The sequence below is a fragment of the Carcharhinus amblyrhynchos genome, chromosome 26, assembly GCF_965287045.1.
Source record: "Carcharhinus amblyrhynchos chromosome 26, sCarAmb.v2.hapA, whole genome shotgun sequence".
NCBI classification, from domain to species: Eukaryota; Metazoa; Chordata; class Chondrichthyes; order Carcharhiniformes; family Carcharhinidae; genus Carcharhinus; species Carcharhinus amblyrhynchos.
The window spans coordinates 21,397,141-21,413,876 of record NC_137349.1 but is presented as its reverse complement, the minus strand read 5'-3'; the positions used below and the strand labels follow the sequence as shown (position 1 = coordinate 21,413,876).

Below are 16,736 nucleotides of genomic sequence, written 5' to 3'. Positions count from 1 at the left end.
GAAGGGACAGGATCTGTAAAAGGTGAAGGGGGAAAGGTCTGTGTGGAACCAGAATGGCAGAGGTGCTTAATGAGTACTTTGCCTCAGTATTCATGGTGGAAGCTGATCTGGGAGATTTTGCTACGGATTTGCAGGAGATGGAAAAGAGTGAGTATGTGGATATTAAGGAGGGGGATGTGTTAGAACTTTTGAATTCTATCAAGATAGATAAGTCGCCGGGACCAGATGGGATGTACCCCAGGATACTGTGGGAGGCGAGGGAAGTGATTGCAGAGCCCCTGGCGATGATCTTTGTGTCGTCAATGGAGACGGGAGGGGTTCCGGAAGATTGGAGGATTGCGGATGTAGTTCCTATTTTCAAGAAAGGGAACAGAGATAGCCCGGGAAATTACCGACCGGTGAGTCTGACCTCAGTGGTTGGTAAGCTGATGGAGAGGCTTCTGAGGGACAAGATTTACGAGCATTTGGAGAGGTTTGACATGATCAAGAATAGTCAGCATGGATTTGTCAAGGGCAGGTCGTGCCTTACGAGCCTAGTTGAGTTCTTCGATAATGTGACTGAACACATTGACGAAGGAAGTGCAGTGGACGTGGTGTACATGGACTTCAGCAAGGCGTTTGATAAGGTCCCCCATGCAAGACTTGAGAAGGTGAGAGGGCATGGGATCCAAGGGGCTTTGGCCTTGTGGATCCAGAACTGGCTTGCCTGCAGAAGGCAGAGAGTGGTTGTGGATGGGTCTTTTTCTGAATGGAGGTCAGTCACCAGTGGAGTGCCCCAGGGATCTGTTCTAGGACCCTTGCTGTTTGTCATTTTCATAAATGACCTGGATGAGGAAGTGGAGGGATGGGTAAGTAAGTTCGCTGATGACACGAAGGTCGGTGGTGTTGTGGATGGTCTGGAAGGATGTCAAAAGTTGCAGCAGGACATAAATAGGATGCAGGACTGGGCAGAGAAGTGGCAGATGGACTTCAACGCGGATAAATGTGTAGTCGTCCATTTTGGCAGAACCAACGGGATAAACGAGTACACTATCAAGGGCAGGAGTCTTAGTAGTGTTGAAGAGCAGAAGGATCTTGGGGTCCGGGTCCACAGGACTCTTAAATCGGCCTCGCAGGAGGAGGAGGTGGTCAAGAAGGCATATGGTGTACTGGCCTTCATTAATCGAGGGATTGAGTTTAGGAGTCGGGAGGTAATGCTGCAACTTTATAAGACCCTTGTCAGGCCTCATTCGGAGTACTGTGCGCAGTTCTGGTCGCCTCACTATAGGAAAGACGTAGAAGCTATTGAAAGGGTACAGAAGAGATTTACAAGGATGTTGCCTGGACTGGGAGGCATGCCTTATGAAGTTAGGTTGAGGGAGCTGGGACTCTTTTCCCTGGAGAGACGAAGGTTGAGAGGCGACCTGATAGAAGTTTATAAAATGTTGAGAGGAATAGATAGGGTGGATTCTCAGAGGCTATTTCCCCAGGTTGAAATGGTCGCTACGAGACGACACAGATTTAAGGTGCGGGGAGGAAAGTACAGAAGTGATGTTAGGGGTAAGTTTTTCACTCAGGGTGGTGAGTGAATGGAATCGGCTGCCGTCAGTGGTGGTGGAGGCGAACTTGCTGGGGTCTTTTAAAAGACTTCTGGATGAGTATATGGGGTTTAATGGGATTGGGGGTTATAGATAGGTCTATAGATTGGTAGGTGTTGATGTGATCGGTGCAACTCGTGTGCCGAAGGGCCTGTTTGTGCTGTAGTGTTCTATGTTCTATTTCCTCCTATCTCCCCTTCCACAGCATCCAATTTCCAGTACCCAAATCTACTAAGTTCACTTTCATGATCTTTCCAAGTTTTACAAACAGAACTACTCTTCTAGACCTATCTTTTCCTCTTCAGCCTGTCCTTGCCCCCACAGAACCAATTTCTTCCTGCCTCGACTATTACTTCTCCATTCAGTTTCTCACCAACTACATCCAAGACTTTCCCCACTTTGTTTCTAGTTTTCTGGCACTAACAGTTCCTTTTTCATTATGTAATCTGTCCACAGTTCCATCTCCGACCAGCACAGCTCGAAGTCCCCACTTTTCTTTCCTAAAAGGAGGTCCAGCCAGCCATCATAGACCATTGCAGTCCTCTGCCTGGCTAAACTTGGCTGCTTGACTCAGTCACTTCCTCCAAATAAAAGGTGTTGCTAAGGCTGACCTGTATGGATCTCAGATGCCATTTCGCAGGACAAGAAAACATTGTTTGTTCTAATCTTTCTCTGATCTTCTCCCTAATCACTTTTGTTGGGACGCAGCTAAATGTTTGCACCTCCCTTGAATGCAGTGAAAAAATAAACAGGCAGGAGATTGAAGAGCGCAGACAAGCTAACAGAGAGCAGACAGATGGCAGGTGTAGCTGATTAAGTCATTTTGTAAAAAAAGCAGTATACCATAAACATCAAGATTCTTAAACATGAAAGGGAAGAGAAATCTCTGAGTAGGAATAATGATCATCAAAAATGGGAGCTCACAAAAAATAAGCAAATTATATATTCTAGATTTCATACATGGGACTTGAATGGAAAATATAACAATTGTACAAAACTATTGATTAGATCACAGCTGGAATATAACATGCAGTTTCAGGTACCGGAAGTCAAAAGAAAGTCTTCAGCCACATTCACTGAAATAATACAGGAAATTGAGCGTTCATCATTATGAACAGCTTAAAAATTTGGGGCCTTTTCAATAATCTGGGAGAGGCAAAGGGAACAGTGATCGTTTTCAAATCTGTAAAAGTACTCTTTTTAAAAAGGGGGGTATAAATTGATGGATTGCTACCACTGATTAGTGACCTAATAAGGGGAGACTCCGATTGGAAGAATCAATTAAGATGGGAGATAGTCCTTTCTTAAGCCACAGGAGGCTTAATAAAATCCAATGTTTTTTCACAAAATGACATTTGAGCTAGATAATATAACTGAAGGGAAATGGATAAACATATGCAAATTATAAAAGAATCCAGACAATGGCACCCTTCAATAAGAAGGAACCAACACATGCATGATGGCCTACTATATTGTAATTTCTATGATTTGTTTAGTGAATGCTACAAAAGTTAGTTTTAAAAAGATATGCCCCTCAGCATGTAAAGGCAAGAAGTCAAGTAGGAGGGTACCACGAATAGCACCTTTGTAGGTGGGCATTTTACACGAGTTGCTTTGAATTAAATTTTTACAAATATTAAAAAGTGCAACAATTACATTACTTAAGAGGCTCAAGATTAATGCCATTAGCTTATTATTGCAAAATCGGACAAGTATTTATGTAGTATCCTTGGCATAAGCCATCCAAAAAGTAGTTCACAGGAGCATTCTGGACCAAAGCACACAACTTGATATTAGGCCAGATGACCAAAAGCTTGGTTGAAGTGGTAGCTTTTAAGGTTATGTCATAAAAGAGGAAAGTAAGGTAGAGGTAAAGGAAGAAGGAAGGAAAGAAATTCCAAATCTTTGGGCCTTGGCAGCTGGAGGCATAGTCAATGCAGAAACAACTAAAATCAGGAATGCTCAAGGAGTCAGAATTTAGAGTAATACAGAAAATAAAAGGATTGTGGGAATGGAATATACATAGATAGGACTGGCAATGTCATGGATAGATTTAAAAACAAGGATGAGAATGAAAAAAGTGAGGCACAGATTAAGTGGAAGCCAATGTAGGTCAGTGGGGGAACAAAAACTGAATTAGCGCACTGGACTTTGGTACAAGCTAGGGTAAAGGCAGAAGTTTGGGTGGGGTCAAGTTTACATGCAGTAAAATGAGGGGGGCTGACTGGGAATGTATTAACAAAGGGATGAAGTTAGGCAATGTTAAGGGGGAGAAAATACAGTCTTAGATTTGGCACGTGTAGTCAGAAGCTTGTTTTGGGGCCAAACGTGACATCAAAGTTGCAGCCAGTGTGGCTCAGCCTCATCCAGTGGTCAGAGGAAAGAATGGAATTGATGACTATGGGACAAAATTTTGAAGTGGACTGAGCTTTATCTGCCCAATATTTAATTGGAGAAAATTTCTGCTCATCTTGTACTGGATGTTAGGCAAGCACACAGACAGCGAAGGGGTTGATGGAGGTGGTGCCGAGGTACAGGTGGGTGCCATCAATATAGATATGGAAACTGCTGCTGTGTCTTCAAGGGATTGCTTGCAGAAAAGCAATGGGAGAGGGCCGAGATAGATCTTTGGGGGAACATCAGGGTTAATGTGCAAGAATGGGAAGAGAAGCCACCATTGCAGATTCCCTGGCTAGGATTAGATAGAAAAGATACAAACTAAAAATTAAAAGTTATTTGATTCTAGTAATACAACAGCAGATTCTCAAAATGGAAAATATTCTATTCCCAAAGGACCAAAATTCTATGGATGGATGAGCACAAATATTTTGAAGTAATTACCTATCATTCATAAAATACTTCAGTGTTGCAGGCAATAATGCATAACTAGAAGTCAGATGCAAATTATTTTTCTACTACAATACATCTTTTCTAAATCTAAATCTTTCCATTTACAACTGAGAAAAATGGAACAGGTTACTGAGTCGAATATGAATCTAGTAAAATTGACTTTTTTTTATAATCTGATTAAACAGCAAGCATCAGGAAGGGAATTGAATGATGCACATCTAATAACTATGCCATCTGTCCGTTTCTGGCACCTTACCAGTTTTAAACACAGCTGGGCAGGAGGTATGCGTACATCAGATTCTAAATAAACCTGACGAGGCCAGAAAATTATCACCTTGCAACTCAACAGCAAAATTATGTAAAAGGCTTCAATTAAAGGTGCTCAATTTTTTCTATAAATTCTATCTTCTACTTTCCAACAGAGGCAGCAAACAAGAGAACAAAAATTAAGTTCAGAAATTGAGAGAAAAATCTCATGCAAACTGCTGAGAAACTCATGACAAGACCACAAAATGGATTTCTACAGATTCTCTGTTCCCACAAACATGCTTATCTTGCAGAAGTTACTTCCCAGGTTCCATTAAATTACACCCGCCCCAATCAAGTACAAGAGAAGAATTAATCCCCTAGTCACCACATTCCAGTGCCTGTTTGGGTACAGCGAAGGAGGATTTAGCCTGGCCAATGCACCTAACCAGCACACCTTGCAGACTGAAGGGGGTAACCAGAGCACCCAGAGGAAACACATGAGGTCACAGGGAGAATGTGCAGACTTCACAGACAGCAATCCAGCCAGGAACCAAACTTGGGCGATGTAGTGGTAACCACTATGCCACCCATATTTGAACAGGATGTTAGGGCCAATTTGTGCACTTTCAATTACCCAAAATATACATGGGTTTAAAACAGCTAAGAAATGAAATTGCATTATCCATCTATGTAACAGCAGATCAAAAATGCAACACAACAATCCACGAACTTTAAAAAAGCAAAGCACAGATTTTAGGGTCAACTTGATATTCAGCTAGTCCAACCTAAAGATAGTAAGTGGTACCTTGGAGGAGGATGATACAGTACTTAAGGTGCAGGAATGGGACAAAAGGATTAAAAATGTTTAAACGATTATTTTTTAATTCCTCCATTAGCTATGGATATGGCTGAAAAGGCCAAAAGTTCTTGTCCATCTCTTAACTAACGCTGAAAAGGGTGGTGAATATACACCCTCAGTGCTGCTGGGAGAGTTGCAGAATTTTGGCCCAGCAACGACAAAAGAACACAATATATTCCCATGTCAGAATGATTTTTGACTTAAGGGGGGAACCTACAGGTAGCGGTAGTCCCATGCCACTGCTGCCCCACTCCGTTTTGGTGGTCGAGGTCACATGTTTAGGAGATGTTGTCAAACAAACCTTGGAGAACTGCTGAAGTGCACTTTGCAGATAGTACACAACTGCCACTGGTGTGTCAGAGATGTAGCAATGGAATGTTTGAGGTAGTTGATAACTTCAAATTTAAAATATTGAAAATACACATTGCAGCTTGCTGCAGGACAAATATCTGGTGCTTCAGAGTATCATTTTGCAAAAAAAAACCCCAATCTAACAGAATAGAAAAAGCTAAAAATACATCTGCAGCTACAAAGATAGATAAACCAATGGTGACTTGGTTGATTTGCAGTTTAGAGGCTGAACAAATCTGTGTACAAGATTGATACTCGGAGCTGAGCACCCAGTTTTGCACTATTTAAAAACCTACAATTAAATCTGGAGTCAGTGAGGTCATCGTATCTATGTTCACACTATTGAATTCTGCACATCTCCTACAGTATTAACATACAAAAAAACCTGCAATCATATAGACTTTTTGCTGATGAAATCTTATTTCTAGTTGGTTGTTTGTCATATCTGCATCAACGCTTTCCATTGCATACAAGCTTGTATGTCCATATTTCAAATCCTGTAGAAACTACCAGGGTAGACTTGTCATGCTATAATTGTGCCCTACACCGCAGTCCTGCATCCCTAGCTCCTCAGTTCATACTGCATGAATGCACTTTCCGTCTAATTCTATTGCTCGGTTTTTTGAGTTGCAGATTTTCACTAATTAACCATAGCATAGCAAACCAGATCCAATTATCCAAGTAGAAACACTGAATGCAGGACTTGAGGCCAAACTGGTTTGCCTTCACTGGTTCAGTTATTTCTCACTTGCCAATGCCAATGTTTGCCTGCTCAAGCGCAGTTATACCCAACTCCAACTTATTTGCTAAGTACATTTGGCTTTGACCAGTGCCATGGGAAAAAACTATGAACAAAAATGCTTTCTATAGTGACAACATTGCTTTTCAGAGATCTCTGAAAATGAGTCAATATTTGCAGGGCAACACGGGCAGAAAAGTTTGAAAGTAATACTTGGCCAAGTAATGGCAGCAAGGCAGTAGATTCCTAATAAACAAGACAAACTCCTCCATACGGATGTAAACTTTCAGCACTTTTCAGATTTCCAACAGCACTCAACTCAGGCATAATATTTCAAGCTAATAGATCAGAAATGTGACACTACCTTTAACACAAAAAGCCAGAGTGATGATAAATACTGTATGTATTCGAAGCACCAGTGTGCTTCAGTTTTGAATGTCACGTTAATTTACTCACCAGGGACTGATAATGAAAGATAATCTTGCTTCTACCCTACTTGACTTGTGTCGCTAGAGAACTGCATAAAACAATACTTGAACTGTAACTACACGTCAGTCCACCTTAATTGTCATTTCATCCAGTTATAATGTAAACACCCAGTTGGGTTCTTACAAGGGAAAAAATAGAAACATCGTCCCCAAAGGCATCAGTGTCGCCACTTGGCTGCCGTAAACAAAGCCCACATTGAATGCTGGATCAGCTGAAAATGGAACTTCTAATGCTAAGTAGTTCAGATTGGCTGACTAAAGGTATGATTTACAGATGGGCTTTTGCACCATGATTTGAATGCAGAACTGCAAAACACAAATTCTTGAGTGGAAACTAATTTAGCTCAATCACATCCTAAAGGAATTAATTGTGGCAATGTTCAAGTTAAACACACTTCAGCCACAGTTAATTTGCATTGAATCTTAGGTGTGAATTTCACAAACTACATTACTTTGTTTGAAGGGGAGCCCTGTTTATATATCCTCAGTTTACGAACATTAAACACAACTAGTAAGTCCAAAAAGAACCACAGAACAATAATGCTGTCCTCAGAATTTTACTGAGTAATGCAGGCATAATATCAGAAAATTTAGGAACTAAGCTAACTTTAATCATTCCCAAATCCTAACCTATTGCTTGTACAACTGCTATTAATCCATCCCATTTGAAAATAAAGACAAAAAGAATAAAGACTTGCACGTAGACACTTGGACCAGGGTTTTAAGGCTCCACCATGACATGTCACCCCCAGCACTGGGCTGGACCATTTAAGTTACCATTCACTTCCATACTATCATGCCAGGCAGGAGTTGTAGTAAAACTCTGGCTTTGGCAATTAAGATGTGGGTATGCCGGCGTTGGACTGGCGTAAACACAGTAAAAAGTCTGACAACACCAGGTTTTAGTCCAACCTATTTATTTGATAATATACTCACTAGCTTTCGGGGTTACCCCCTTCCTGACGAAGGGGGTAACCCCGAAAGCTAGTGAGTATATTATCAAATAAATAGGTTGGACTAAAACCTGGTGTTGTCAGACTTTTTACTTTGGCAATTAAGACAGGCTTAATGGTATAATAGCATCCTCTTGTGGCCATTTGTACATGCATATAAACAAAAGTAGAATAAACTAGTTCAATTGGGTACTTGAACTCCATGTGCATGCTTCAGTCTCTTCTTGGCCTGTAAAGTTTAACTGGCCATATCTGGAGGTGGGAATATCAATTTATCCTTATAACTGGCTAAGGATAGTGTACATTACTGTATATTATTTTGTTTTGCTCTAACAAGCAAAGGACCAATACTTTCCTTTGCAATGTTTAAGCAGAATTAATAAATTCCTTAAACACAATTTAACACGATGGAATTATTTTAGGAACATCTTCCAGTGGTACAGATTGTGTAAACAAAACAGGTGCCTAAATGTGAAATGTGCCCAACTCTTGCATGCATCACACCTTCTTTGGTAACTATGAGGCAGGAGAGATGGCCTCGATTGGATCCAGTTGATCAACTCTACTACACTTTAAGCACAAACTATTATGTTTTTCTTCTCTCCCTAACCCAAGCTACGGCTACTGATAATGCTACTGCATTTACATAGCAACAGAAACTGGAAGCAGAAGTACACCATTTGGCCCTTCGAGCCTGCTCTGCCATTCATCTTGACCATGGCTGATCATCAAATTCAATATCCTAATCCTGTCTTCCCCCCATATCCACTGATTCCTTCAGTCCCAAGAGCTATATCTACAACATTTTGACCTCACTTTCTTTGTGGTGGGGAACTCTACTGATTCACCTCTCTCTCGGTGAGATTTCTCCTTACCTCAGTTCTAAAAGGTTTATCCGTTTTTTCAACTTTGACTGTCATTTGCACAACGGGATACCAGTGATCCTTCAAATTAAATTCAATGTTTAATTTGCCCAGATATAACCAATCGAGGAAATGGTGTTTAGCATGATAAACTAAAAATCTGCAACAATTCTTGAAAATGGTACTGATTATTTCATTTTTCATAGGATCATCACCTTGGGATGGAAAGTAATGAGCCTGAAGAAAAATGTTAAATGGGACAAGGCAAATTAAAAGATAAACGCTAGCTGCCAAAAACATCTTAATGCACAACATGCTCCATTATCCAGCTATGTGCACAAATTCTATTATTCATTCGAATTGCAATAATGGACAACTGCTTCAGGAAAAATTGCTAGTTATCTTCTGCTTTCTCACAGGCTGGGATACTGCCTTCTATGTAGGCGTTTTATTGGTATTTATTTGTGAATATAGATAGCAGAAACCAAAAAAAAGCAGCATACCTTTCTTAAAATCTGTGAATACCAGATTAACATTGAATAACTCCATAAACACTTTCAACCAGTAGAATGTACCACAAATCTGATGGCAAAAAGTAGTCACTTCAAGGTTGCCGTACCAAATGGAAAATAATGACTTAACATTATGAATGAAATTAAAACAATAATAGGTCAAACATTGTCATTGTTATCTGAACGTAAAGCTAGTTCCGTTAACTTTTAAACTCTCCAGTAAATAAGAGCACATTTAGGCATGGTCTTCTATAACCTAGAGAGAAAAAAAGGAAGAAATGGCTAACCCTCTGATAGGCAAGGCAATTCATATTTCACTTAGTTTCTTTGTTATTCTTTTGATACTGTACTCTACTTCTTGCAAGTTTTTTTTCAAAACACTAATTATGAATTCATGCATCATCCTTCAGTTATTCCTTCTTTCTTTCAATTGGTTCCCAAATCATTTCATCTTGCTCCTCTCCATACCTGCTATGGTGCTGAAATCAAAACTGATTCCTCTGCCCAACCATATCACTGAGGCATTCCAAATCTCCCTCAGATTTTCCTCTTTCCTGCAATCTTTAGCCTTTTGAGCAGTCAGCGAATCAGTTTTTTAAAAAAAGATAAGTTTCCTATGGATGAGGCCTTGATTCTTCATTGTGGCTTCTCACTTAAAGCAAATGTAGTCTTTGCAAGCAAGCAGAGGTTTGCAATTATATAGCACCTTTCACCACCATTATACAACCAAGGAAGTATTTCTGAAGCACTGCAGTGTAGGAAACAGCCAATTTGTGTACAACAGCAACGTGACAATGGCCATTGTGATTTTCATTGAGGGATAAACATCGATCAGGGTAACTCCCCAACCCTTTTTCAAAATAGTGCTGGGGATCTTTACGTCAACCTGAGAGCAGAAGGAAGTCTTGGTTTAATGTTTCAACTGAAAGATGGCACTCCTGACAGTGCAACACTGTCAATATTGTGCTGGTGCATCAGCTTTGATTTGTGTGTGGAGGTCTTGGAGTTGAACTTGAAACGAGAACCTTTTGAGTCAAGCAACAATGCTGTCACTAAACCAGAGCTGATATAGATAATAGAAAAGTCCCAATTAGTTATGAAATTCTAACATATTTGAATTCTAATTCTTAAAAGCTGAGTTTACTACAAAATCATTGATCGTACAACAGTACGGCAGAGGAAGAACACTAACCTATATGCTTGTTCTAGATCTTTAGAAAAGTTGTTAGCCCCATTCCTCCCTCGTTTCCCCAAAGCCCTGCAAAATGTTCCTGTTCAGGTGTTTCTCCAACTCCCTTCTGAAATAATTGATTAACCTGTTTCAATCAGGCTTTCACCCAGTACTACCCTCAATCATAACATATTGTACTCCGTGTCTAATTCTTTTGCCAATTATCTTAAAGTGGACTACCATGGTGGGATTTGAACACATCCTCCAAATGCAGAGTCTTGGGACGAATGATTACGCTGTATAATCATTCCACATACCTCTGCTGATTTATTTAAAATGTCTGCCATAATGGGGTTTGGAAATGCTCGCCTGCCCATTTCCATGGTCTAACATGACAACACTTTCCATTATAGCAATGATCAAAATTTTAATCTATGAGATCCTGCAACTCATTTTGAAATACATGCATTTTTTGTTTCATCCTGGGCAAACAATGTTGCTTATAATCAACATAAAAGTAAAATGCAAGATAGCCTAGAAAATGTAATTGTTAAACTCAGCATATCGAATTCCCAGTTTCAACACGCCTAGGGGCATGAAAACAACAGCATATCAAGAAAATCTTTACTTCTCTCCTGGGACACATACAAATCATAATCCGTTGTTGAGAGTCTGCCTCCTGAGTCAAACAGCTAATGCTGCTATCAGTGGTAGCTAAGTTCCCAAGAGTGCACTTGAATAACCACATTTTAGGGTAGCAGAGTTTTAATGAACACATACCCACACGCACATCTTAAGAGGCAGCCATCTTTCTCAATTTTTCAGAATACTCCATTATCTTCTCTCTCAACAAACACCAAACTAATCTTAAGGCATCCCTCAACATATCAGCATGAGTTTTTCCCACTTTACACACAATCACCTGTGGCTTCTGACCAAGGTTGCCCATGTTTAGCACAGCAGCCACAACTATGTGGAGGTTAACAAACTTACTTTGAACATTATGCTTTATTGAAACAGTACCTTGCAGTTGTATCGCACTTTCAACATAGTAAAATGTTCCAAAATGATTCACAAAAGCATTTTCAAATGTGACCCAAATAACGTAAGGTATTAGGGGTGATGACCAAATGTTTAGTCAAAGACACAGGTTTTCAAGGGCATCCTACAGGAAGGAGGGGAGGAGAGGGTTAAGGAAGCGAATTCCAGAGTAGCTAAAGGTGCAACCACCAATGGTGGAGCTATTAAAAATTGGGGATGCTCAAGGAGATAGAATTGGAAGTGTGGGGTATTGGAGGGGGTTGTCGGGTTGGGCAACAATTCGAAACATGAATAAGAATTTTAAAGTTGAAACATTAATTAACTAAGAGTCAATATCGACAAATCTAGAAGTAACAAATGCAGGGCCAGGGTGAGAAATCATGGGAACTGGTGCATCTCCTGCTTCTGGGCCCTTTATTCCATCCCCTGCTTTAACTCACCCCCAATGCTTGTAAAATCTACATCAAATAAATTTCAAATAATAATGGCAAGAAAACAGGGCAACTTATTTTCTCACAAAACTTTGCACTAATAGTTTATACACAGAACCACCACTCTGACCTGCCACAACTATTGCCAATATCTGGCTTCCACATCTCCTACTTTATTATGTTTCATTATTTATCATATTCTTAATCTTTGCTGGAGCAATTTGATTGCAAGGGAAAAACTGACGAGAGTTATAATTCTTAAGCAAGCCCACCATGCTCATCCCAAATGCTATACAAAATCTGTGCTCACCCACTGATGGACCAAGTCAGAGTGAATAAGTTAGGAGGAAAGATTAAAGAGGCTTATGCTTTATAGTCTAGAAAGAAATGAAAGGGACTGCCTCGTTGAAGTATATGGAATATTAATTACTATAGATAAGGTGTACCCAGATTGTTACTGCCATGCATGCTAAGAATGAAGAATTAGAGGGCCTAAAATAGAAATGCATTAAAGCAAACTTGAAGAAAACTTGAGTTAGGATCACAAGTAATGAATGGAAACATCTACCAAATAGGATAACATAGGTTAAAAAATTAGGGTTTTTTAAAAGTACAATTAGTTTTCTAAAGGGAAAATGTGAGGAGAATGGAAGCAAATTTTAATTATTTGTCCAGTTTTACCTAGATAGTTATCATTTAACTCAATTTATTACAAGAGTTTTAAAATCCAGGTCTTCAGCCTAAATTAGTTAGGAAGAGGTTGTCAACAATGCTAAGAGGAGGCATTTACTCAGCAAAAACTTACTCAATAAAGCAAACTTTGCATTTCATCAGGTCACCAGGAGTCTCCTGACCTGACTACAGTTTTGGTCCAAATACAGACAAAACACCAGAATCCAAGGTGAGATGAGAATGACTGCCCTTATGGGGATATTTGCTGATGATGCGCAAGTTAGCACCTTTTGCGACTCATACTGAAGTAGCTTGTGGCCACACGCAGCAAGACCTGGACAATATTCAGGCTTGTGCTGATAACAGGCAAATAACATTGGTGCCACACAAGTGCCAGGAACTGACCATCTCCAACAAAACATTATCTATCTCCCCATGATATTATCATTACTGAATTACCCTGGGGATTACCATTAACCAGAAAGTGAACTGGACTAGCAGTATAAATACTGTGGTTACAAAAGGTCAGGCTAGGAATTCTGCAGCTTCCCAAAGCCTGTCCACATGCCATAAGTGTGATGGAATAATCTCCACTTGCCTAGATGAGCAGTTTCAACAACACTCAAGGAGCTCAATATAGGACATAGCAGCCTGTTTGATTGGCACCCGATCCATCTCCTGAAACATTCACTGCCTCCACCATAATGCACAATGACAGTGTGTACCACCTACTCACCAAGGCTCCTTCAGTTGCACCTTTCAATCCTGGAATCTCTATCACCAAGAGGGACAAGGACGCAAGAAGCTGGGGATGCCACTACCTTCAGGTTTCCCTCCAACCACACAGCATTCAGACTTGTAATTACATTGCTATTACATCACTATCACTAGATCAAAATCCTGAGACCCGTTACTAATGGCATTGTGAATGTATCTACACTACATGGTCTGCAGTGGTTCAAGAAAACATTACATCACCATCTCAAAGGTAATTAGAGATGGAGAATAAATGCTGACCTAGCCAGTGATACCCACACTCCATAGAATTAATTTAAGATGCTGCAGTATTTTTTTGGTTCCCTTCAAGGTTACACGTTTGAAGAAAAAGACAAGTCAGGATAAATTAAAAACCATAAAAGGTAAAGTGAGTACAAGGAGCTTGGCTGATGTGGACTTCAGTGCTGAAATGGCCCGTTAGTGCTTCTAGTTGTTTGGATTTTTGAGTACCTCAAGATCATTTATTACAATAAGCCAATAGAAATTCAGAGAGAACTGGAATCCCATAGAAGGGGAGATTTGGAAGCTGGGACTTCTTCATACTCACCCTGGAACCTGGTGCACTGAATAGACAGTCATTCTCCTAGCTTTCAGATGGCACATGCTCTTTGTCCTCACTCTGCCTATTTGAAGTTGGTTGCACCCCCTCCCACCCTCTCGGGGGCATGCCCCAGTGTTTTGCAGCTCCCTCTCCCAGATCTTGAGCAAAAGCAGATGTGGATTTTGGCAGCAGATAAGTTCAGGCAGGGATAGGGATCAAGCAATGGTACAGTGGTGAAAATTGGTGATTATAGCAATGGCACAGGTGTGTGGTCGGAAGCTCACCTCCAGATCAAATGACATCAAGGTTGCAAAAAGTTGATTTCAGCCTTAGACGGTTGCCTATGATAGGAATAGAATGGTATCTAGGGAAGAGTTTGCGACAATAACTGAAGACAATGGCGTTGGTCCTCCCAATATTTAGATAAAGACATCTGTTCAGCTGGTTCTGGATGTTAGACAAACAGTCTGGCAACTTTTCATGTTTATAAATTAGCTAAATAACTTCCAGCCAATTATTTTAATAATTGTTTTCAAGAATCAAAGTGCTTACCGAAGATGGAAGGCCAGGAGGTACCTTCCGTACTTTCTTAGGCTGGGATTCTAGAAAGAGATAATTTGGATTAACAATCAAAATTATAAAACTAAGACAATAAAGTTTACATTTTGAAGGGAATGAACTACAATACCGTCTGCAGAATTAAGGTGAACAAAAAAATTAAGAACGAGTGAGCAAGGAAAGGAGAGGGAATGAGACAGAGACAATCCCTTCACATAAATATTATCCATTTACTTTGAGGAAAACACAACGAAGGATGGAAGAGAAATTTAAAATCAGAATTACTCAAATGATTAGCAAATAATACTTAGAAGATTGCACGTATAATACACAGCAATTCTATGTGGACGTTACCTATATTACTTGTTTCCTGCACCGGTCGCCTCCGAGGATTGCTGGGATAGGGGTAATACTGTGAGCCTGGTTTGACTCCAGTTGGTGATATTGTTCCCGAATTGGCCATTCCCATTTCAGAGTTCAAAAAACTTCCCTGCATCAGAAAATAAATGCGGTTTATGATTAGTGTGAACACCTTTGTTTACTATGTACACTGAATTTAATAATATTGTTCAAGTTGTGCAAAAATTTCTCTTACTTACAAGAAATTTAAAATTAACACACAAAAACTCAAAGCAACAACAATTCCATTGAAGTTACATGACAACTTCAGTCAATGTAGTAATTGTAAAATAACATGCCATAAAAGATTTTCACATAGATCTCAGTAGTTTAACTGAATGAATTTTGATGGTTGAAACCATATAATTGTACAGTTAACAAGCCATGGTGGGATTAATATGCTTGCTCAGGTCATCTGAGGCATTGATAAATGAATCAGAGGGTTTAAGTTATTTGCTTCTCAATGACCTGGTGAAACAGCAAGTTGTTAGACTTTGCTGCCCATTCAGAAGGCTGATTTTGAATATAAATATGTAAAGCACTTTGCAAAGGCCAATCTTATGGCATCTTTGTATAATACAACGCAGTGGTTAGCACTGCTGCCTCTCAGCTACAGGGATCCAGGTTCAATTCTGGCCTTGGGTGACTGTGTATAGAGTTTGCACGTGCTCCCCATGTCTGCGTGGGTGTCCTCCGGGTGCTTCGGTTTCCTCCAAAGGCATGCAGGTTAGGTAGATTGGCTATCCCCACGAAGTAATTACATGGGGTTACAGGGATTGTCCATGTTTAGTTGCCCCTTAGTGTCTCAAAATATGTGGGTTAAGGAGACCAACTGGGTAAATATATGGGGTTACTGGGATAGGCCTGAGTAAGATGCTCTGTCAGAGTCAGTGCAGACTTGATGGGCTGAATGGACTCCTTCTGCACTGTAGGGATTCTATGATTCTGTTCTATGATTGATGAATTCTGATAGAAAAGAAACAGCGGTAAGGAGTTATGGCAGAATGGAATTCAGTAACAGTTATTAAATGCAGACGTGCAAAAACAGATTTCTTCATCCCACTCTTAGCTCAAGTAGTTTTAAATGCAACCAAATATACAAAAAAATTCGCAAAAATACTCTGTGGAATTTTAAAAATTTTGGAACTGTACAATTATCTGTCACATTATAGAAAAAAATGGCTGACCCTGCCAATTATACTTTGATTCAAATCAATTTGGCCTTTTGAGAATTCTGCATTTTTCCAGGCTATTTCCATTGCCATTTCCTCTAACAAAATCAGCAAGTAACATTAGAGTGGGCAACAGACTTGTTGGTAAGCAGTTCAGAGGAAAGGTGATCAATCTAAAATGTCAACTTTGTCCTCTCTCTATAGATGCTGCCTACCTCAAGAACTTCAAGCATTTTCAGTTCTGACCGGAGATTTTCAGCACCTTTGGCATTTTGCTTTTGTAAAAATGTTAAAATTTAATCCTACTTACATCTTGTGCATGCAAAATTCTAAAGAAATAACCAAATTACAACTGTCATAATTCTACACATTAAAATTACTTTCACCGATGAAATCATGCATCAGCAACAATTTAACTGCTACCTTTACTAAAATGGCTTTGAATGAGAAACAAAATGACATTTTAAAGATTCAATGCCATCTACATTCTCAAATCAAATACCCAAACTGGTTTCTGACTACACAGATGGTAA

At 39.8% G+C, this 16,736-nt stretch overlaps 1 protein-coding gene across 8 annotated transcripts in view; it reads right to left on the bottom strand.

Moving 5' to 3' along the window:
• The window catches only part of LOC145358863 (transcription factor E2-alpha-like), a 119,119-nt gene that overhangs the window by 42,445 nt on the left and 59,938 nt on the right, over positions 1 to 16,736 (bottom strand). For all 8 annotated transcript variants that reach the window (XM_080213213.1, XM_080213214.1, XM_080213207.1 and 5 more), the window contains exons 7-8: positions 14,987 to 15,122; positions 14,627 to 14,676 (exon numbers count right to left, since the gene is read on the bottom strand). In XM_080213213.1, coding sequence (XP_080069339.1) covers positions 14,627 to 14,676; positions 14,987 to 15,122 — 186 coding nt within the window. The remainder of the gene's footprint in view (positions 1 to 14,626; positions 14,677 to 14,986; positions 15,123 to 16,736) is intronic.